General features: G+C 47.4%; 1 protein-coding gene across 7 annotated transcripts in view; it reads left to right on the top strand.

The window, feature by feature from the left end:
- Window positions 1-23,609, top strand: part of ARHGAP22 (Rho GTPase activating protein 22) — a 171,290-nt gene that overhangs the window by 55,748 nt on the left and 91,933 nt on the right. For all 7 annotated transcript variants that reach the window (XM_043596812.1, XM_043596814.1, XM_043596810.1 and 4 more), the window contains exon 3: window positions 22,814-22,901. In XM_043596812.1, the coding sequence (XP_043452747.1) occupies window positions 22,814-22,901 (88 nt within the window). The remainder of the gene's footprint in view (window positions 1-22,813; window positions 22,902-23,609) is intronic.

Genomic DNA, 23,609 nt, shown 5'->3' with positions numbered 1-23,609 from the left:
AGGGTCCGAGGGAGGGCTAACTAGGCCCAGGAGAGGGGAGAAGGCAGAGACCCTCCTGTCAGGACCTCCACTCCTCCAGCCCCTAAGCCACTGACCTCACTCATGGTGACACTTAGCCAGGATTTCCAAAGTGATTGTTATTCCCAGCCCCCATGTTCCTGGTATCACAGCTTGTTTTACTGAAGCACGGCCACAGCTTCAGCAAGGCAAAGGTCTCCGTATAATGTGGATAGAGAGCCTCTCTGCACAACTTAAGGAAAACAAACCTTCCCTGCATTCCTTTCAGCCTCTTGGTAACACTCCTGTTACTTCCGCTCTCCCAGGACATGGGCACCCAAGACGAATCTAACCCTAAACTGAAATCCGGCTCACTGTGGAACCCCTGTGTCCAATGCCTCTGCCTCTCAGTGGCTCCTCCTGTTCTCCACCAGTACTGCACGATCCACCTGATCCAAGGTCAGGTGGGTGGGAGTCTGTGCACATCTCAGCAGTTCCCACCGTGTGGAGATGGGGTCTGGGTGGGGGCGTGCAGAGAGGGTGCTCAGTGATGGGCAAGGTGGGAGGAGGGACCCAGGCACAGTACGGGATCACATGGACATCACCGTGAGATGACCTTCCCACCCCTCTTTCAGTTCTTCTGAGTCTCTCAAGGAGGAAGCATCTGTTGGGTGCAGGCATATGTTTAGCCATCTCCAGGGTTTGGGATCCTCCCCTAAAAAATGGGGACAGGGATGGGGACAGGAAGGAGCTGGCCTCATCTCAGAGCCTTCAGTGGCAACAGTGCATACGTTCTGTCTTCACTGTAGTATTCTAATGGTTAACTTCTGTTTGTGGAAAGTAGTACTGGGTTCCGTTCATGACAGTGATACCACGTTTTCCCCTCTAAAATACATCTAAGTTAAAATTTAAAAGTGTTTCACAGCAATGTGAATGTACTTAGTGCTCCTGAACTGTACACTTAGAAATGGTTAAAATGTTAGGGTACCTGGGTGGCTCAGTCGGTTTAGTGTCTGACTTTGGCTCAGGTCATGGTCTCGCAGCTTGTGACTTTGAGCCCCGCATCGGGCTCTGTGCTGACAGCTCAGAGCTGTGTCTGTGTCTCTCTCTCTCCCTCTGCCCCTTTGGATTCTGTGTCTTTGGATTCTGTGTCTCCCTCTCTTTCTGCCCCTCCCCCCACTCACACTCTGTCTCTCTCAGAAATAAACATTAAAATTTCTTTAAAAAGAAAGAAATAAATAACAATGGTTACAGTGCTAAGTTACATGTTATGCATACTTTACCAGAATAAAAAAATAACTACTGAGTAAGACTAAAAAACTTTTCCATAAATGCCAGCACAGAGGAGTGGTAAGGAAGACACAAATCATGAAGGAGGTTCTGAACTACGGCTTAAGAAACCCTGATCTTGTCCAGACTCCTTGGTTTCATAAGGAAGGAACACAGCTCCCAGAGACGTTGAGTGGAACAAACAGAAACTTTGGAGTCAGGCAGATCTGAATTTGATCTGCATTAGATCTAGCACACTAGCTTTATGACTTGGGATAAGTCACTTACTTTTTTTTGCTTTTGGTTTTTCTCACTGCTAAATGGAGACATTATTCCCTATGCCACAGAAATGCGCTAAGGATCAGCTCATAGCACATACACATATCTGATGGCAAATTCTAGCACATGGCCTATCTGATGCTTCCTCAGCCCTGCCCTTGTCTTGCTCCCCACCTCCCCAGCCCTACCACTGAGCCCACTTCCAAGATTGGGCACCACACTTCCAGCTTGCCCACCACCATTTGCCTTTTGGCCTTTACTCTTTGTGTTCAAGACCAGCCTTGGCCCTTCAAAGATGGCTTTTCTGGCGGACCCATCAGTGACTCTTACGTGTGACCATCAGGTCACTCTGGTGACTGTGAAAAATTCCAGGGTTCCTAGCATCTTAGGACCCTGTTTGTGGCCCCTCGTGTCATCCCCTCCTGGCCCAGCCCATGGCACTGTCTCCTGGGAGAACTGCATGTTGATGCTGGGCAAGCCCAGGGGACAAAAGGAACACACTCAGGTGACCCGGGCCATGCATGGGCCCCTGCCACGGGCTTCCCCACATACTCCTCCTCCCATCTCCCATCAGCTCCAGTTCCATGAGGAAGCTGTGTCTCCTGGATTTCCTGAACTGGACACTCCCCTCCCTCCCCTTTCATCTTTTCCAGATTTCAGTGGCTTGTAGTAGAAACAACTAATAAGATGGTGGTGTCCGCGTCCTCAGCCACCAGCCTGGAGGAGCCTGGGGCCCCATCCAAACTAAACCAGAGCATTCACTGCCAGAGAGCCTTTGGATCTCTAAAAGGAGACAGTGTCTCCCAACAGATGCCAGTGTCATGCCCAGGGCCCCTGTTCTGGCCCCTGGCCGACACTCTCAAATCCTCACGGGACACTGTTTTGTCCCATAATTCCTTCCCCCATGAAGCCTGATGGTAGCCCTGTTACACAGGTCCCCAGTCTCCAGGAGACTGTTGGTTAAATTTGACTCACTTAACTTATACAGTATGATCTCAAACCTGCATGCCTGCTGGCAAAATAGCCCACACATTTCCACTTAATTGCATGAACTACATGTAATGGACTAATTCCCAATATCTGGTTCCTGGAAAAATGTGCCCTGCTCACTGTTTACAGTGACAGAAGGGCCCAGGCAGTAAGCACCCTCCTGACAGACAGCCTGTCATCTGTCTAGCAGATGTAATTGTCCAGAGGAGGGAAGTCTAGCTACCCTTGATGCTGCCCAGAGCACATAACACGTGATGAGGATAACTCACGGCCCACGCTCTTGTTCTCTGTCAGAGCCCCATCACTTCCCTTCTCGCCTTCTCACTAGCGGGAGGGTCAGCGGAGAACATAAGAGCTAGAGATGGGGAAAGTCAAGATGGAGGAAAGGGGCCGTATGGACTCACACGGGAAGATAAGGCAAAAGTGCTTTAGGACAGAACCTGGAAGTGTGCCCCTGTCCCTACCGCTTTTCCCAGCACATGCCCCTGATGGCTTCTCCAGCAGACAGACCTTGCGGTTACTAATAGAAGATTCCAGGTTTTTGCGTCTTAGCGGTCTTAGCTTCCGCTGGAAGTGTTTCTTGAGCCATGAAACCTCCTACCACATTCTTTGTTGAGCAGCCTGGTCCGTTTCCACCGTTCGAGGACTCAGTCTAGTGACCTGACACCCAAGTCCTTCACTTGTGGGTCTCTTGGTTTTGAATAGAAAAGGAACAGGACAGAAATGGCAAGTATAACTTCCAAAACATGCGATGGGGAAAATGTAACAAATTCAATGTGATCAGCTCAACACATGGGCGGAAAATGGAGGAAAGGAAAAAAGACAAGAGGGAAAGGTAAATAGAACACAAAAAATAAGCTACTAGCATGGCAAGGATTAGGAACAAAGTGTCATCATCACAAATGTCAGATTCGTCGGTCTCTTAAATGACAGAAAGTGGAAGACTGACTTTAGAAAAGAGCAAAAACCAACAAGGTTGCAAAACAAAACGATGGAGACAAGATAAGCCAGCAAATGCGATCAGAAAGACAGCAGATTTAGCAACATCAAAATCAAATATAATAGAATGCAAGGTGATGGGAACAAAGAGAAATATTTCATAATAACATAAATAACATACCGAGAAAATAGAGCACCTGCAAACTTTTATGCTCTTAATGACACAGCTTTGAAGGATGCATAAACAAAGAAAACCAATGCTCATTGTTCTCCAATTTGTTTCAAAAAGTGAAATTACAGGGACACATTCATTGACTGTAGGACAAAAGAAAGACTTTTAAATTAGCAAAATGATACTGAGTGGGGGCGTGTATGCAAGAGAGAGAGAGAAGTTCTATACATGTGGAAATAAAACACCCACTTCATAATACTTCCTAAAGTAATAAGGAAATCAAAAGTTAAATCAAACTTCTAGTTAAGGATGACTAGATTTAAAAACCCCGCAACTCCAGTGTAGAGCCCTGACTGGCGCTTTTGAAGGTGTGAACACACCTGGGTGGAAGGGAGTGGGGAGACAGCCCCCCACAGCATCCCGGATGCTAGAAGACAGATGGGCGAGACGTGGCTGATTCAGCAGACCCAGGAGAGCTAAAGTCTGAGCCCGTACTAGGACAGCACGACGATCTGTCTGGTTTGCAAAGCAGCGCCCCCTCACTTCCCACCAAAGATTCAGGAATTGGCAAGGCCAGATATCTCTGGAAATTAGGCCAAAAGAGGAGCCGAAAACAGGAGAGCTGGTGGAAGGTCAGCGTAGAAAGCAACTAGGTCGCAGATCTCCTGAGCAACCTCACAGAAAGCCTGACTGCCTTCCGTCTCTGTAACAGTGGAGTTGGTTCTCTGGGAGGGCTGGGAGCAGGGCACTCCAGGCTGAAGACGCTGGCCTGCTGGAGCACGAGAAGGGGATTGATGGGCTCCAGTTACTTAGCACCACCCCCCACCGCCCCCAGTCTCCATCCCACATGTGGCTCCCAGGCCCCAGCAGTCAAGAATAGCCCTCAGGAAGGAAATGAAGAACTTTCACTGAAGAATCTGACAGTCCAAGAAAAAAAAAATGTATATATATATATGTGTGTATATATATATACATATATATATATATATATACATGTCTATATATACACACACATACACACACGTATATATACACATATATACACCACACACACACATACATATATATATATATATATATATACACCGACAGCAGCGCTTCCCCAAGGGAAGCAGCCCTGGCCCATCTCTCTCTGTTGGCCTGCCATGTAGACAGTTCCTCATGGCCCCTCATACAGCTTCTGGTCACTATTTACAGAACCAGTCGTAAGCAGGGATGAAAAGGTTTGGGTCACTACCTATTTAAGGAAAGAATCTCATGTGAAGGACAGACACATACACAGGAAAGGAAGGGAGGAAGGAAGGCAGGAAGGAAAAGAAAGAAAGAAAGAAAGAAAGAAAGAAAGAAAGAAAGAAAGAAAAGAAAGAAAGGAGAAAGGAAGGAAGAGAGAGAAAGAAAAGTGGAAAGAAGGAAGGAAGGGAAAGAAAGAAAGAAGAAATAAAGAAAAAAGAAAAGAAGAAAGAAAGAGAAAAAAGAAAGGTGGAAGGAAGGGAGGGAGGGAGGAAGAGAAGAGAGGGAACAAAAACCATGCGGGGGGGGGGGGGGGATTTTATATAAAACTATGCACGACTTCCTCAGAGACAGACCAGTAAAATGGACAGTGAGAGAACAAACCAGTTCCCAGAATCCAGAAATAAAATATCAGAAACGAAACCCCAAGGGAAGAGTTAGAGGGAAAACATGACACAATCTTCCAGAAAGAAGAGAGGAACAATCCAGAGGAAAAAAGGAGAGGTAGCCCAGTGTCTGAATGGGAGGAGTTCTAGAAAGAGGAGAGACAAGAATCCTTAGATGCTTCCTCGAAATTAGATCTCTGGCAGGGGAGCATAAGCCCTGAGTGCCGACTGCCATAACCAGCCTTGCCGTGGAGGTGCAGGAAGGTGCAGGAAGGTGCAGGAAGGTGCAGGAAGGTGCAGGAAGATGCAGGAAGGTGCAGGAAGGTGTAGGAGGTGCCCATCTAGGGGCAGGGACATGAAAAAAGCAAAATCTCAACCTTCCACGCTGGGAATTGCATAGATAATACCTAGAATTTTAATTCAAGACATAGTAATGTAAGCATACTATTTTGAAATGAACATAAGAAATGAAAGAGAAAAGCCCCCGGCAGAAAGAGCTGGAAACAGTGACGGAGATTCGGACAACGTGGAAGAGGAAGGAATTGCTGCCTTATGCCAAGCGTTGTGGGACTGTTGGATTCATCTGTGTTGTGATACAACCTTAACTAAAAAAGTGGGTGAAATAAACTGAAATAATTTAGCTGGGGAGTCCTCGGAATACAAGCTGTGGGAAGGGCACGGAGAGTGAGGTGGTGACCAAAACACTCGGGATTTATCTGTGTTCTTTTCGTGTCTTACAGTGAGACGATACCCATTGAAATCCATATATTACAATGTTTTTAATTAAAACAAGAAAAGAAAAACTAAAACCAGAAAAGGAGTGTGACAGGGACGCAGCCCTAGAGAATTCTTTCTTCTTTAGGTAACCAGAAGGGGGATCAGCTGAGGGTTTGAAGGGCTCCCGCTTCTGGACAGAGTCACCAAGCCCAGCCAGCCTCTGCAGAGCTGACCTGACACATTGGGGGTGCTCAGAAAATGCATTTAAAGTGAACTCGGGTGGGGGTGGGGGTTTCTGGCAGCTCACGTTCAAGAAGGAGCACAGAGTCTCTGAAGTCCAAGTGCGAGGCTCATCGCATTGGCGGGAACGCAAACTGTGGACGGGATACCAGAAGCTGGATGTGGAGGGGCTTGGTTGCCACGTCTGGGAGCCTGTGTCCTCATTCTGCCAACAGTGTTGACGGGCTCTGAAGGTTTGGGGGCTCAGATTTGGCCCTCAGAGCTCTGAGAGGGAAATCTTCCAGCACCAGGACAGGCAGGGGATGGGAGGGGGCCAGGCTGGAGGCAGAATGACCATTCAGATGGGGCTCTTGTCCTGACATCGGGTGTGTCTAGAAAACCTGCCCTGCGCAGGAGCAAGGGGGTGGGGGCCTTGGGAGCCACAGGGGAGAAAGCGTGGCAGGTGACAGCTGCAGCCTGGGGTGACAGAGTCTCAAATCTACGCCCCAGGTTGACTGATGCACCACGGGCATTAGCGGAGGTGATTTAACAATCACCTGGAGAAGGGGCTGGCTTTGCTTTTGTTTTTTCCAGGGGGATAAGCGATGGGAAGCTTGGCCTTGGGAGAGGAGATTGATTTAAAGTTTGATTTCATTTCGAGTAAAAGCTTGGAATTGGGAGGAGGAAAGACAAGATGGATGGGAAAGCAGATGCACTTCTAGGAGCAAACATTAACACTGGACAGTCAGGAGCCAGAAATCTTAAAGGAAGAGGAAACCTCTGGGGAGGAGAGAGAGGCCATCTGACCCTAGAGCTTGAAGGTCACAGGGAATGTGCCAGCATGTAGCCAGTCAGCCCTAGCCTCTGCCTTGTGCAAGGGGAAGACAGTGCTGTCCTGAGCCGGTTCCTCGGGTCCTTGCCCCTGGAGAAGGTGCCTGGGTTCCTCGGATGAGGGAAGTGGGGGGCTGGCATCAGGCCTAGGCTAGTGGGTACACTACCATAGCGTCTGAAGGCCGACAGATGTGCAGCAGGACCACTAGGAAGCAGCTCTTTGCTGTGCCGCTTAATGTCAGCCTGCAGAACCTCTCAACTTCGCCTGTGTGACACTCTACCCAGCATCCCCCCCTTATCTCAGCCCTGTCTGGGGGCCACAATCAAGATGCTGTCAGGCCGGTCAGAGCCCAGCCCGTGCTCACAGCAAGGCAGAGAGCGGCCCATGCGTCAGACGCTGCTTCACGTCTAGACCTTGTGAATCCGGCTCAGCTGGAGTTGATTTAGCACACGCTGACTGAGCATCCTTCGTAGGTTGTGAGCTGTTGCTCAAACCAGCCCAAGAGGATGATGATGATGATGATGACGACGACTGCTGCTGTTGTTGATATTGCTGCTGCTTTTTTATAACACTTCCTGAGTTCAATGTCTGTTCCCCGTTCTAGACTGTAAACTTCATTCAGACGGGGCCACGGTCTATCTTACTTATCCTTTCTCTTTTCCCACCACCTAGCACTGCACTGAGTACATACCTGATTCTTGGTAATATTTGATGCTTACGTGAATAATTGAATGAATGGATGGATGAATGAAGAAACAAATTGAATGAATGAGTGAATTCTGACCCAGCCTTGTGTTGGATGCTCGGTAGGAAAATACTTGATTGTTTTTGTAAAATGCCCAGTGGCTGGCAAGGAGGTAACTGGACTGCGTTCCCTTATTAGAATGTAAGCTCATCAAGGTCGGGATTTTGTCTGTTTTGTTCATATCTGTGTCCTCAGTGTCCCGAGCAGTGCCCGACACGGAGTAGAAGCTCTGTAAACACTTGTTGAGTAAACATTCATGATTTCCTTTGAGGCTCGGAGCAAGCTTACAAGGGCAAGATCTAAGTCGTTTCTGTTGTACACATGGAGAACGTGATGCTCAGAAGGATAAAGTGGAAGCTTATGTGCTATAATTTTCTATATTTGGACTCAGAGAACCTGGGTTCAAATTCCATTTTTGCCGCCTATGAGCTGCAGATGTGGGGAGGTCTTTGAAGCTCCCACCTTTGGTGCAGTGTTCTGGGGCCCTGGTTGTGCTAAGGACCAGACAATGGGAATGGGGGGTGGGGTGTCAGTGCTGCCCAAACTCTCAGAGACAAGATATGTACAATCCTTCAAATGGGATCTAAAATAGAAGAGTGCCAAGAAGCACTAAGAAGCCTTCTAAAATGAAACGTGAGGGGGGCCTGGGTGGCTTAGTCGCTTAAGCTTCCAACTTTGGCTCAGGTCATGATCTCAAGATTCGTGAGTTCAAGCCCCGCGTCAGGCTCTGTGCTGATGGATCGGAGCCTGGAGCCTGCTTCAGATTCTGTGTCTCCCTCTCTCTCTCTCTCTGTCCCTCCCCCACTTGCTCTCTCTCTCTCAAATATAAATAAACATTAAAAATTAATTAATTAAATTAAATGGGAAAAGCAGGTGACAGATCCAGAAAGTGAGGATCTTCCAAACCCACAGGTTTCCCTGAGAGCAGCCTTGCATGTGGTCCACGCTGCCTTTTTCAATAAAGAGTCCACACCAGTGGGTGTCAGGACTGCCATGGACACCCACTGTCTGGACCTCAGCAAGCCGTTTTACAGAATCCCACATGATAGAGAAGGACAGACTTTTGTTGTCTGGTTTCCATGCTTACCAGCTAGTAACCAAAAAAGGGGATTTCCCGCTCTGAGCCACCATTCCCCTGTGTGGGGTGAGAATCACCACCGACCACAAGGGCTGCCGTGACAGTGAGATTCAACATGTAGGCAACACCTTAGAGGTGGTCTTCTCCCCTGGGTGGGACTGGAGCCAATGAAGGCTTAGTAAGTAACCCAGCTCAGTGAAGCAAGACGAGTCCAGTGGTGTGCATCATGACCCTGATCTTGGCTCTGCCTTACTTCCTGGGTTTGAATGTAGCTAACAGCAAACACTTCTATGCATTACGAACCAAGCATGGTTCTAAGTGCTTCGCATGTATTAACTTGCTTTAATGTTCATACCAATTGTAGGAGGTATGTGATAGGCTGGTGTCCGAGGACGGCCACCGCCCGTTCCTGCCTTCCCCTGAGTGCACACTGCTCCTCCCCACAGGAATTGGAATCGATTTCCCCTCCTCTGTTCCTGATGAGACAGAAGTGGTGCTGGGCGAGTTCCAGGTTCGGCCTTTGAGACTCTAGGCTGTTTCTGCTTTTGCTCTCACTCTTCTATCTGGGCCATGTGGTTTCTCTCCTGAACATGTTTCCTCATCATTCTGTGGCCCACTCAGGCATCCTCACTGCATGGCAGTGGCTTCCCAGAGCAAAACCAAAGATGCATTTAGTGAATCTGCAGAGCTGGGAGGGACAGCAAAGGCAGAAAACAGCATAGAGATTCAAAATGACTTTGACAGGCTGGTTTCATGGGAAATTGTTAAGATAAAATATGAAGCCCTCCCTTTGGTTCAAAAACAACCACTTGATTTCACAGAATAGAGAAACCTAGATTAAGAATAGGTTGAATGAGGCAGAGGTAAGAGTTTTAATTAGCTTAAAAGCTCAGTACAGACTCACAGTGAGATATAGTTGCCAGAAGACCTGGGGACTGCAGGTTGTTATTGAGATGCACAGAAATTAGAACAAGGGACGGGAAAACCCATTAAGCTCTGCCGTGGTCACACCAGGTCACAACTGTCACATGATAGCCCCTCGAGGCACCACACTTTCAGTGCAGCAGGACAGCCAGGATGGCGAGGGGTCTGAACTCCTGCCCACATGAGGGACAGACTGAATAAATCATCCAGAGAAGACAGATCCTGGGAAGGGCACCCGTTCGGTCACTGTACCTCACGTGAACAAGACTACCTCTATTCTGTGGACCTCCAGAAGCTGTAGCCAGGACAAGTGGAATTGCACAAAGGCCACCATGTCCCCCTGTATGTGAAGAATCCTCTGTTCAGTGGAGCGCTCCTCTGGTCAGGGCTGAGCTCCAGTCCCTGGTGCTGTGCAAGCCGAGGCCAGACCGCCACTCGGCTTCAAAGAGAGTTGGTCATTGAATGGGAAGTTGGCCAGAGAGGATCTCTGAGTACCCTTTCAACCCTCAAAGCCAAAACGCCAGTGGAGCCCTTTCAAGGCAAAGAGGAATAGAGGCACAGTAACTAGGGTCAGCCAAACCATGGAAGTTTGCAGAAGTTCCTTTCTGGATGAATAGAACACAAGCCTGAAGAAGCAGGCAAGCTCTGGGGGTCTGGCCAGACCAGGAGAGCTTCCCAGAGTTCCTGCCATTGGCACCACCTTCGGTCTTAGGCAGCTATGCAGTAAAAAAGCTCCAACCATTGCACCTGTCAAAGGTCTGCATGGAGGCACGGTTGGTGGCAAGAGGGCTAATAGATACAGACCTTGATGCCAGGGGACCTTTGCAGCTAGTGTCTCCAACTGGTCCTGTTTAGCTTACTCGTAAACTTGCCCCTGACTTCCTTAGAACTTTTGGAGAGCCTGGCTTCTCTTCCTCCTTCCTCCTTTCCACCTGCAAATCTCTGTCCACAAAAGGGCAAGCAACTAATTACTTCCCTAGCTGCTACCATGGATCTTGCCACAGTGAATTCTAGCCAATCTAGCTGCACTGAGAAGGAACACAGGAGCATGACGGAAAGGTACCGAATACAGCAAAAGCCCCACTCGCTGCCTCAGGATAACTCAAGAGCTAGCGAGCAGGTGCCCTCCACAGGGGGTCAGAGGTCGCCATGAGCTAACTGGGGACTGATAGTAACATTACCATTAGTGCAGCAAAGAAAAATTAGACAATAAATGTTTTCTTGTTTAAACTGTCCTTGGGGTGGGTGGTGGGGGCTGCCTGGGTGGCTCGGTCGGTTAAACGTTCGACTCTTGATCTCAGCTCAGGTGTTGATCTCAGGGTTGTGCGTTCAGGCCCCACGCTGGGCGCCACATTGGTCTCCACATTGGGCTCCACATTGGGCTTTGTGCTGGGTGTGAAGGCTACTTAAAAAAAAGATGTCCTTGGAGACAACTTCAAATGCTTCTTTTGTAAAGAATTACTCTTTGGAGTCTTCTAGAAAGAGAAAGCCATCATTTATTTAGGTTCGAATACCAGATATCAAATATCAGGCTTTCTTTTTAAAGGAAGCTTTATATTTTTGAAGCTATCTGAGAAATATAACTCCCCACTATTAAACAGATAAAAATGAAAATTCTAGCCAGTTACTTTAAATCAAACAGAAACATACTTAGTAAATTCAAATTGGTAACAGCAGCCAACTCATTTTTAAACAATTTTTAGACAATATTTAGTTAAAACTGTTTTTTCCTGCGTTTGGCATGTCAAGGAAAAAAATATAAGATTGAAGGGGGGCCTGGGTGGCGCGGTCGGTTGGGCGTCCGACTTCAGCCGGGTCACGATCTCGCGGTCCGTGAGTTCGAGCCCCGCGTCAGGCTCTGGGCTGATGGCTCGGAGCCTGGAGCCTGTTTCCGATTCTGTGTCTCCCTCTCTCTCTGCCCCTCCCCTGTTCATGCTCTGTCTCTCTCTGTCCCAAAAATAAATAAAAACGTTGAGAAAAAAAAAATTAAAAAAAATATATATATATAAGATTGAAGGAATCATCCACAAATAATGTGTTTTAAAGCTTATCTTGTACAATACAGCAGTGGTTTTGAAAGTGGGCCCCCCTGAAATAACAAGACCAGTAATAACTCGTGAGTACCTACCGTTAATCATTATATGGTAATATTTGCCACTGTTGTAGGGAAAGAAAACCAAGATACTAAGAGTTCTGATGACACACTCAAGAATATATAAATCACAAGTGACGAGTGTCTGGTTGCCCCTGAATTCTTTTGCACCCAGAATGTCACTGCCTACAAAATGGATCTTTGCCTTCTAAAAATGACTTCTGTGTTTCCTTGAGTGTGGCCTGACCGTTCATGGAGATGTAATGAGCTTCTCTCAGGGTCTGCTAATTTAAGTCAGCAAGGATGTTAGCTTATAGTACTTAAACGTCTCCCACTTATAATCAAGCCTTTGGCTTTCTGTTGAACCCAGTTAATTTATAGTAATAGCTACAAGACTGATTGGTAAATTGCTAGTTTTGTCAATTACTAGGCATAAAAATGAATCAAATGACATTGAGGCAGCATGGAAAATATATTTCATTCATTGTTTAGACCAGAATAACTTACTTTTAATTATATTTGGGGCATTCTAGCTCCTTAATACATTAGTAGACCACTGAGCAAAATGGAGGGGATTGGGAGCGTCTGTGTAGGTCTCCTGCCTTGCCTGGTCCCCCGAGGACAGAGGGAGCATTTGCTGAATGAAGAGCAGCTTTTGAGAGGATGGGGAGGAGTTGTGCCTTTCTCAGCAAAACACGGCCTAGGCCCTTCGGTGGCAGTCACTGCCACAGGTCAGCCGGGCACAGGTCAGTGTACAAAGAATCCATACCGTGTTTCTTAGACAAACCTGTTCTCAACTAAACAGTCCAGTGGCCGCTCTCAGAGGCACTATGTGCCCCAGAGCACAGCAGTAGTTGAAGAGCTTAGAGCAATAAGACAGAACCAAACCATTTCCAGCCAAGGGACGGGCCCTGCCATCCAAGGCGAGCCCCTGGACCCAGCATCAGCACATCCCAATAGTGCAGATTCTGAGCAGAAACAAACTTCTGAGGAAGCGTGTCCCAAAGCATGGGCCAGGCTGAGTAAGCAGGCTCAGCCTCTGGGACGGCCTGTCCATCATGGGGTCAGAAGGCTGGAAACATGCCAGGGACGACTGCATGAAGAGCAGGCTTATGGTTCACTGCCAAGCACCCCGGGCTGTGGAGAGGCCCTGTGTCCCGCCCCCTGCCCCCCGCCCCCCACTGCCCCTCCCGGTGTGGGACAGGGGCCAAGTGGTAATGCCTCCTAAGGGCTCCCAGTTCAGAGGGAACACCAGAGGCTTTTCCAAACCCGCCAGGCAGGCTCCAAAGAACCAGGGCAGGGTGAGCACTAAGGTGGGACAGAAATCTACACCAACATCCACCCAAGTCCTGGATCAGAGAAAATACCGGAAAGAGGCGGGTGGCCAGTGAAGACGCTCTCCCCTTAAGAAACTCAGAGCATGTGCCTCTGATGGCTGGTTCCCATGTGAATGCACCAGCCCTCTACCGCAGATACCGAGTGCCGTGGGCTCCACATGGATCGGGCCTATCTCTGTTTCTCCCTTAAGCCCTCCATCTGGAAAGCCAGGTATTTTAAGGAGGCAAAGAGGCCTACCATCGGGTCCAGTGAGCCATGGGGGAAGAGAGGCCACTTTCATGCTCTGTCCAGGGGAGATCCTACAATGGCTGGGGACAGGCCAAGGACTGCTGTGATAGCCGCGACCCCTTACTTACACAGCAACCTACAGTCTTGCTGGGCTCCTTCCAGTGCTCCAGTCTAAATAGTCAAGCAGGAAGTGGGTGCCACATGGCCATCACAGCTCGAGGCCAGAACCCAGACCTCCCTCCAAGCCCTGCTCAGAGCCTCTGACCACGAGAGTGAGGCAATTTCCCTGTGCCTTCTAATGCCACATTAGATGGGCCTGATCTCTCATTGCCTTTCCCTCCCAACATCCAATCAGAGGAGCGAGAGAATAATCTTTATTAATTAAACAGCTTGGCCTACATAAAAATACAATGTGTAAATAGTACTAGGATTCTAAAACTTTGTGTGTGTGTGTGTGTGTGTGTGTGTGTGTGTGTGTGGCCAAGTGAGCAGTTTGGGATAAAATTATCTAAAGTTTAATTTCTCAAATAACTTCTAATTAGTTACAATAAACAATGCTAAGTAGTCCTAAAATCCCAGCACCTAAACACAATAAAAATTTATCTTTTGCTGTGGACAAGGTGGCAGCCTTATCTGTCTCTCAAGGCCTCCAAGGTTGACCCAGTGTGGGGAGGAAGGAGAGAAGGCCGGAGGTCACTCCTGCCCAGTCCCACTGGCCAGAGCTTTGTCGCCACTAGAGGATTCAGGAAAACCACTGTGTAAGCATTTTGGTCCACTGGTCACAAGTACTAGTTCCCCTGTGTCCCTAGACGACTACTCAACACCATTGTGAGCCTGCAACGGTGACCCAGTGAGGCCAGGACACTAAATCTAGTGAGCACGGCCTTTACACAGACACTTGCCAACCTGGCATTGCGTTTCGTTCCCACAAACATGGTCACAGGCATTAGAACGCCCACATTGATGACAAGGGCCTGGGGTGAGAGGCTGAGCCCAAGGCTCCCTCACCAGGGTGGAGCTGACGTGTTAGCTGAGGACATGAGGCACAGACTCAACCCCACCACCTGCTGAGAGGCTTAGGAATCCGGTGAGATGGGGCCACCTAAAGGAATGGCCTTAGAAATGACTCAGTGCAAGTCAGGGATACACGGGGGTCTAGACCAGGATGCTGGAGTGGAAAAGAATGAATGAACAAAGGAACTAACTAACTAACTAACTAACTACAGGGAAGACCAGGACCCCAGAAAGAGGACCCACCAACCGTGCAAAGGACACTCCCTCCGGGGTTGGGTTTGGCTGTTGGCTATGAGGCTGGAGGGCTCATGGGGGCTCTGCCAGACCCCATGCTTAAGGCTGCAAGTCTGCCCCAGGCCCCAGGCCCCAGGCTTACCCTTGGATCCCAGCTGGATCCACCTTCATGGGCTTGGACCCTGGGCTGGGAAGCCCTGCAGTAAGGGATTCAGGGACGGTGGGCAGCTGAAGGTGCAGGGAGCTGGTGCTCAGACCCCAAAGCCCCTGCTTGCTTCAGGACACAGTGCCGTCCCACAGGGTACACCTGGTGACAGGCTCTCTAGGGAGACTAGGGAGAGCCAGCAACTCAGTGGTAAAGCAAGGTGTGGGGACACGAGGAGCACACCAAATGCATTTGGAAGGGACGGGACACAGCATCACTCTGGAATCTGCTGGGAGAAACTTTGGGACCAAGTCCTTAGCAAAGACACAGCCTGGATCAGTGACTCATCTCAACCCCTTAGGGAGGGAAAGCGCCCCAGCCAAAAAGCAATTTGTCTCCAACTTCAGGTTGCCTTTCTTAATATCTGCATTTTAGACAGTAATAGCCGTGGTTACAGGCTTGTGTGATAAGGAAAGGGAGGATGTTCCCTGCTTGGCACTGAACTTCATTCTGATCTGTGTTATTTAAAATTCGGAGTGGTTCAGTTCCTGGTTGGGTGTCAGAGGCTAAAGCTTTTTAAGATTGATCTGAGGCCACAATCAGAATTACAGGAGATAAGGTAGCTTGAGTGATTGCTTTTTGAAACGTGTCTGCAATTTTCCAAGATGCTGCCGGTGGAAAATCTTATCATGTCCTTGCTAAGGAGCATTTCAGAAGTTGCTTCTTCAGACAGTCTCCCTCCAGACAGAGTGAAAAGTGAAGACTTCCCAGACAGCCAGCCTTTGATCAGCTTGGAGAGAGAGCTCAATTAGAGGGCGACGTTCTCAGAACTATCACGAACCCTAAAACTGAGACGGGTGGGAGGAGTGCAGACATCCCAGGTCCCGCAGGAGGTCCCCACAGGGCTGTCATCTCAAACTGTGAAGGAAGAACCCCCCCTTCACCCTCCTGGGACTCCTGAATCTACATCAGACCTTATTTTGTGCCACAAGCAATGGTATTATTGGCGGAGAGGATGTTCCCAGAACAAACCGGCGTGGTGGCCAAAATAGGTTTTACAATAATAATTATGACAATTACTCCCTATTCATTCGGCCTTTAGTGCTTACAAAGCACTAGCTCAGGCAGCCCGGTGAGGAGCAAAGGACAGAGGTTAATAGCCTTGTTTTTACAGGTAAGAAACCCGGGCCTCAGCCCAGGAGCTGCTTGAGTCCCACCTCAGTGACAATGTCACAATAATTACAGACCTCTAGAATTATTTTGAAATGTTTATATACATTCTAACTCCCATGAAATACTCATAAGCGGACTCCACTCCCTGGCTATGAAATAATTCATAAGTCACAACAACACCACTTACTCGGGACAGGCACTGAATCCGGTGCCATCCAGACATTAGCTCACGAAATCTTCAAATCACAGCACGTGACAGAGGGGGAAACTGAGGCTCTCCTGGCTGAGCCAGAGCCCCAGTCATTAAGCTCGCACTAAGTCGCCTCCACCGTGCTGCCACCCTTGGTGCCTGTTACAGCACGCCAAGTCCTCTGTTCACTCTGTTCCACTCGGTCCCCAACAAACCCCACTGAACAGAGAGGGAAACTGAGGCTGGGTGAGGCAACCTAGTTCACATGCTTACTGTGGGTAAGCGGTGGCAGAGGAGTGACACCAGATATGTCTGCAGCACATACCTGTGAGGCTCCCGTGACAGCCCCACACCACCCCAGACCTAAAGCGTCATCGTTGCTTACCTTTTTGCAACGTGGGTGGGTCCTGGGGGTGAGACAACTGGATGGAGATGAACAGAAATCTTTGTCACTGTTGCTGCTGTTACCCTCACAGTCAGTCCCCTGGACCGAGCCGAGGCCTTCGGACCGCCGGGTGCCCTGGGAGCTGTTCCCAAGAGGGATCATTTTGCCCAGCGGGCTGCAGCCGCCTCTCCAGCGGGCAGAGGCTTGTGCCCTGGTTAGGCGGCTTGGAGGGTAGCTGTCCCTAGATTTCAGTCCCATGAAAGTTGAGAGGCCTGTCGCTTCCAATGTTTTGAGAAAGGAGGAGGAAGGGAAGATCACCGTCCTTTGCCTGAGAATGACAGAGGGACATTCCGGCTGAGGAAATGCTGGCCTGGCCCTTGACACATAAAGTGAGTAGCGTTCCATCAGGGAGTTACCGTGGAAAGTTGGCAACAGACCATCGGGTGTGGGCAGCACCCTGTGAAGTATCTGACTACCCTTTTTTTTTTTTTTACTTTTATTAAATTTCCTTACTCTGATGCCAACATTACGAAGCAAACCATAAAGCTGCCTCACCGCTCCATCCCACGGTGCAAGCTGTCACTGCCATTTCTGTATGCTTAGTAACGTGCAGGTTCTTGAGAGAGGGCAGTAACAGAAATTGGGGTGGGATCGTACTACAGTTGTTTTTCTAGCACCCCCTTTTTTACTTAACAATTCATATTAGAAGACTTTTGCATTTACCTCATTGTGGAAGGCTGTACCTGAAATTATTTAACCACTCCCCCATTGATGGACAAGTAAGCTGCTTTCCACTTTTTTCCGTCAGGAAAACAATGCTTCGATGAGCATCATTATACGTGCACCTTTATGCATTTGTCTTTCCTTGGGACAAATTCTCAAAATTCACCACTAGGCTAAAGGGATATTTTATTTTAACATTATTTTAGAGATTGCAAAATTGCTTTCGAAAAGGCTTTATCAAATATCAAGCGTATGAGAATGCCCAGCGATGTAGAGAATTTTCCGTGAGCTTCTTTGCCACCCTCGTACCTTCTATGGTAAAGCATCTGTTCAAATCTTTTGCCTACCTTAAAACTGGATTGCTTCCTCATTATTAAATTTTGAAAATGTTTTGTATATTTTGGGCCCAAGTCCTTTATCAGACTCATGATTTTCAAATATTTTCTCATTCTCGGATAGTCTCATATTCTCATTTCTTTTCTTTCATAACTCATATTTTCCTTCTCTTAGTACCTTCTAAGGAACTGTTTTTATTTGAATGAGTCAAATTATCAATTAGTTGTTTCATGAAGTGAGCTTCCGATGTACCTAAGAAATCTTTGCCTAATCCAAAGTCATTCACATTTTCTACCAGAAGTTTCAGTCTTAGATTTTGCATTTAGGTCTATGATTCATTTCAGCATATTATTGCACATGATGTGAGCCATGGATCAAAGTTTATTACTTTTGCGTGTGAACATGAAATTGTTCCACTTCCACTTACCGAAGACACTTCCTTTCTTCACTGGATTGCTTGTGTGCCTTTGTCAAAAATCAGTTGTATACGGGGCGCCTGGGTGGCGCAGTCGGTTAAGCGTCCGACTTCAGCCAGGTCACGATCTCGCGGTCCGTGAGTTCGAGCCCCGCGTCAGGCTCTGGGCTGATGGCTCAGAGCCTGGAGCCTGTTTCCGATTCTGTGTCTCCCTCTCTCTCTGCCCCTCCCCCGTTCATGCTCTGTCTCTCTCTGTCCCAAAAATAAATAAAAACGTTGAAAAAAAAATTAAAAAAAAAATCAGTTGTATATATATACACACACATATATATATACATATATATACACATATACGTACACACACATATATATATATAACTTTTATGTGTATGTGTGTGTATAAACGCCCTGTTCTGTTTGATTAATCTACTTGTCTATCTTGATGCCAATATCATAACAGTTCTGATTACTATAACTTTATAATAAGTCTTGAAATCTGGCAGTATTAGGTATCCAACTTTGTTGCTGTTTCAGAGTTGTCTGGCTATTGGCAGGTCCTTTATATTTAGAATCAGCTGGTCAGTTTCTACAAAACACCCACTGGGATTTTGACTGGGATTGTATTAAATCTAGAGAGCAATTTGGGGAGAATTGACATCTGAACAATGAATGGTCCTCTGACCCATGAACGCAGTGTCTCTCTCCATTTATTTATATCTTCTTTCATTTTCACTTATAGATTTTAGTGAACAGATCTTAAACATCTTTTGCCATACTTACCCTAAGTATTTCATATTTTTGATGTAAATTAAAAATGGTTTTGATTTTCAGTTTCCAGTTGTTCAATGGTAGTATCTAGAAATATGATTCAGCTAAGTGCATTTCTCTTGCACCCTTGCAACCTTGCCAAAATCATGTATTAGTTCTAGTAACTCCAAACTGGTAATTTAGTTTCTGTAGGTTTTCACCAGATTTTCTACATAGATAATGGGTTGTCTGTGAAAGAACTTTTACTTCTTCCTTTTTTTAAATTTTTTTAATGTTTATTTTTGAAAGAGAGAGAAAGACGGAGTGCAAGCAGGGGAGGGGCAGAGAGAGAGGGAGACACAGAATTCAAAGCAGGCTCCAGGCTCTGAGTTGTCAGCACAGAGCCTGACGTCGGGCTCAAACTCATGAATCGTGAGATCATGACCTGAGCCAAAGTTGGACGCTTAACCAACGGAGCCTCCCAGGCGCCCCTTACTTCTTCCTTTCCAATCTGAACAACTTTTCTTTTTCTCACATTGCTATAGCAGCTAGGACTCCAGTATAATATTTCATAGGAGGTAAGAATAAACATCATTGTCTTGACCCTGGTCTTAGGGGAAGAACTTTTAGTATGGTATTAGCTTTTAGTTTTTTATAGATACCCTTTATCAGGTTGAGGAAGTTGGTTTTATCCCTAATTTGTTGACATTTTTAATCAGGAATGGATGTTGAATTTTTTCCAAATGTTTTTTCTACGTCTACTGAGATGATCTTATCCTTTTTCTACTTTATTAATACGGTGAATTACAGTTTGCCAGTTGTTCCTTATATATTTTCCTTTTTATATGTTGTTTGATGTGCTAAATTCTGGCTGAGAATTTTTGCCTCTATGTTTCTGGGGGATCTTAATCTGTAATGTCCTTTTCTCGTAATATCTTTGGCTAGTTATATGTACAGATAAAGCTGGCCTCATAAAATGCATTGGAAAACAGGCCCTCTTTCTTAATTAAAAAAAAAAAAAAAACAACCCTGTGGATAGTATCGGTATTATTTTTTTTAAGTATTTGACAGAATTGAGTAATAAAGCCATCTAAGCCTAGAGTTTTCTTTGTGGGAAGTTTTTAGCTACAAATTCCATTTCTCTGCAAGATATGGGGCTAGTTCACTATTTCTTCCTAAGTGAACCTCAATAGTTTGTGTCTTTTTGGTCCATTTCATCTAAGCTGTCTAATTACTAGCATAGTGTTGTTCTTAATATTACCTTATCCTTCTAATATCTGAAGAATCTTCAATGATGTCACCTCTGTCATTCCTGATATTGGTAATCTCTTTTTTTTCCTGATTAGTGTGACTAAAAGCTTATCAATTGTATTGATCTCCTTAAAAAACAAGCTTTTGGTTTCATTGATTTTTCTCTATTATTTTTCATTTATTTGTAACCACTCTGATCTTCATTTGTTTCTTTCTTTTACTTTGCGTTTCACTTGCTCTTCTTTATGTACTTTCTCAAGGTGGAGGCCTCAAAGGCCTTTCTTTCCAAATATCAGCCCTGAGTGCTATCACTTAGCCCTTAAGCACTTCTTGAAAAGCATTTCACAAATTGTTATACGTCTTGTTTTTGTTTTTATTCAGTACAAAGTACTTCTTGATTTTTTTATTTCTTTTTTGACCTATGGATTATTTAGAAGTATGTTCATGGGATGTCCACATATTTGGGGATTTTCCAGAAATCTTTCTGTTATCTCCCCGTTCCCCACCTCCACCCAGTGCCCGCACAGTGCTGGGATCAAAGCCGGGCTCTTGACTCGTGGAGGCAGGAGGGATGTGGGCGGCCCAAAGCCAATGCTGAAGGTCTCTTGCTGCGGTAGGAACCACACTGGGATTCACGGAGTGAGCCAAAGTCACGGCCTGGCTCTCCGTGACGGCGTCTTGCACACAAAGTTGGTCAGCAGCTGCTATCACAAATGAGAGGCAAGGCACTCCAGCGTCAGCCAGGGCTGGGCGCACCTCCCAGCCTGCCCCTGCCAGCAGTGGGACAAGGAGCTGGCTTCTCTACCTCTCCAACTTCCAGCTGCTCGTCCAGGAAGATGGGAATAGTAGTACCTGCCCCATGAGGCCTCCAGATTCAAACAAACAATCCAGCATTGATTAAACAAAGAGCCGGGAACATAGAACCAGCTCCCCAAACAGTAGCTATTACTGCTTTTCTATTTAGCTGGAATAAAAAGTAATGTCAGTGTCAACAATGTTACTCCCATTTTATGGGTGACAGCTATTGAGGAACAGAGGAATAAAGCAAAGTGCCCAGTTACTGAAACAGCAAACACCAGAGATGGTCCCATTAGCCAGTGATGGATCTTGTCCACGCCCTCTAATGAGCACCTCTCCCCATGCAGGGGCTGCACTCCTAATTTATTCCCAGTAGCTCCAGATTCTCTAGCAAGAAAGTAACTGATCATTCAGTTACAACAGTTACCAGCTGGTTCTCTGGTCTATTGCTGTAATTTCTCTAAAGCAAAGACATTGTCCTGCCTTCACGTGGCTTCTGTGAGAAAAGGTATGTCCATGTATCTCCCCTCAGCATGAGACACCAGCAGCCATGCAGAGGCTCCAGCCACCTGCATTCCTGTTACACCCAGGAATTGCCTGGAAAAGATGGCGTGGGGAGATGAACACTCTGTGAGCACACACAGGAGTTGGGGGCTGGGGGTGGCATGATCATGCCCCTCACCTGGGCAAACACAGATGCAAGCGTGCTTTACTATGTTGCAGACACTGCCGTAAGGCCTTCCCGGGATTCGTTCTTCCAACGCTCACAACAGCCCCACAAAGTACTATTATCATTCTTATTTCACGAATGAGGTTTTTGTGAGATTGCACAGAGAGGTTAAGCAATTTGTCCGAGGTCACACAGCCACTAAGTAACTGAGCCAGGATTTAAGCCCAGACAGGTATGCTATAGAAATGGAATTTAAAATAAGTTTTGTGTGGAGAGAGCCAAAAATGTATAGTCAGAGCCACACGCAGTCTTAAATGAACAAATCTGAACATGAACAAAATGAAGAAAAGTCACAGCAGAGATTAGTCGTTAACAGAGAGAGGGAACAAAGGGAACAAAGGAGGCCCTGCCTAGTGCTGGGGGGGGCAGGGGAGGGGGAGGAAGGGCTAGAGTAAAGGTGATTGTGACAGTACCCATCTCGAGCAGGACCTCCTGAACAGGAATCTGGTGTCTCAATGCTCCCTAGAAGTGGGAGTTACTGTGCCATTGTCCAGATGTGGAAACTGAGGTTCAGAGAAGTTAAGTGTTCTGCCTGAGGTCACACAGCCCGAAAGTGCAGGGTTGAGACCCAAACCCAGAGTACCTGTCCCTGCACCCCATGGTCTTTCCCTGCTTCTTCTAGCCTACCAGATTTCAGCATTGGAGAGTAGGATGGGCCCACCCCCTGTCATGTACATACACAGATACCCCAGGCACACGGCATGATCTGTGCTGGGTACCTCCTGTGTACTAGCTGACTCCCACTGAACAAGAAATAAAATCCCACCTTCTGGGAGGGGGCAGAACCGGACTCACAGAGCTGTCGACCTCCCATGTCACTTCAGGGACAGCTACATACAAGAAGCCAGCCCCAGTGACAGCCTTCCTGTCCCTGACCCTCCAGAACCTAAACCTTGTGCCCCAGAGAGGCTGCAGATGGCTGCATTAGAACGGGGTGGGGTGAGGGGGGTGGAAGGGGGTAATAATGGGGGCCTTCCTCCCTGCTCCAGATATGCATTTCTGCGCCTTAATGAAGGAGTAACACCTCCAGGCCGTCTCGGCCCTGCCTGGGGGCAGAGTTCTTCCAACCACGTGTGTAAACCCTAACGTCCACCGTCCACCGGGAACCCTGTGCAGGCTTCTGCTGGGGCCTGATCCCGAAGCCCCACCCTCTCTCTCCAGGAGCCCTGACCACAGGAAGGAACCCTTCCCCTGCCATCTCATGCCTCCCGTGTTTGTGTTTGTCTCTTTATTTTAGGGATTTATTTCTCTACAAGGGACCCGGGTGACTGAACTCCTTCCTGGCCCCGAGGACGCAGGGAAGCACCTCTTTGAGATCAGCCCAGGTAGGCGTGAGCCCCTGTAGGCTCTGTGCTGGGGCTGGCCCTGGGGGCCCCGCTGGGGGTGTGACCGCGCCTCTGGCCTAGAAGGGCCGATCTCCTTCAGGATGCTCCTCCCTGTAGGAACATCAACACTGTCGCCAAGCACTACTCAGAAATTTGGGACACATCTAGAGGATATTGCAAATTTGGGGGCATATCAGAAAATCCGGTCAATTGTCTGGGTAATTAGCTTTTGGAAATTGGATTTTAAAATTCACCATAAGCACAAGGGAAACCAGGCAACGGGGATATGTTAGGATGAAGGTCTAAACACAACAACTGGATCATATGCAAATAAGTCCAGGGAAAACCCACTAGCACAGAAACAGAGCCTTAAAATAAGCTTTATCATGAATCTCAAAACAGAATTGAGCTGTGGTGGGAGGAAGGGGAATATTTTAATCCAAGGAACCGCTATGGTGTTGGCAGCTACAAATTTTTTTTTTTTTTAAATTCCCAGTTTTCAAATGTGATTGTTATTGAACTAGTAGATGTGTCTCGAAGATGAGCCCGTCTGCTTCCAGAAGGGCTGGTTCCACAGTCGGGTGTTTTGGGTAGCCTGGCCTCCCCCAGAAACAGAGCCTGAGACCAGGCTCCAAGCTGTTTATTCAGAAGGGATTCCCAGAAAGCAGGGGGGAGGGAACAGGGAGGGAGGAAAGCCATTCCGGGTGT

The sequence above is a fragment of the Prionailurus bengalensis genome, chromosome D2, assembly GCF_016509475.1.
Source record: "Prionailurus bengalensis isolate Pbe53 chromosome D2, Fcat_Pben_1.1_paternal_pri, whole genome shotgun sequence".
In the NCBI taxonomy this organism is placed as follows: Eukaryota; Metazoa; Chordata; class Mammalia; order Carnivora; family Felidae; genus Prionailurus; species Prionailurus bengalensis.
This window is presented reverse-complemented; position numbering and strand designations above follow the sequence as displayed.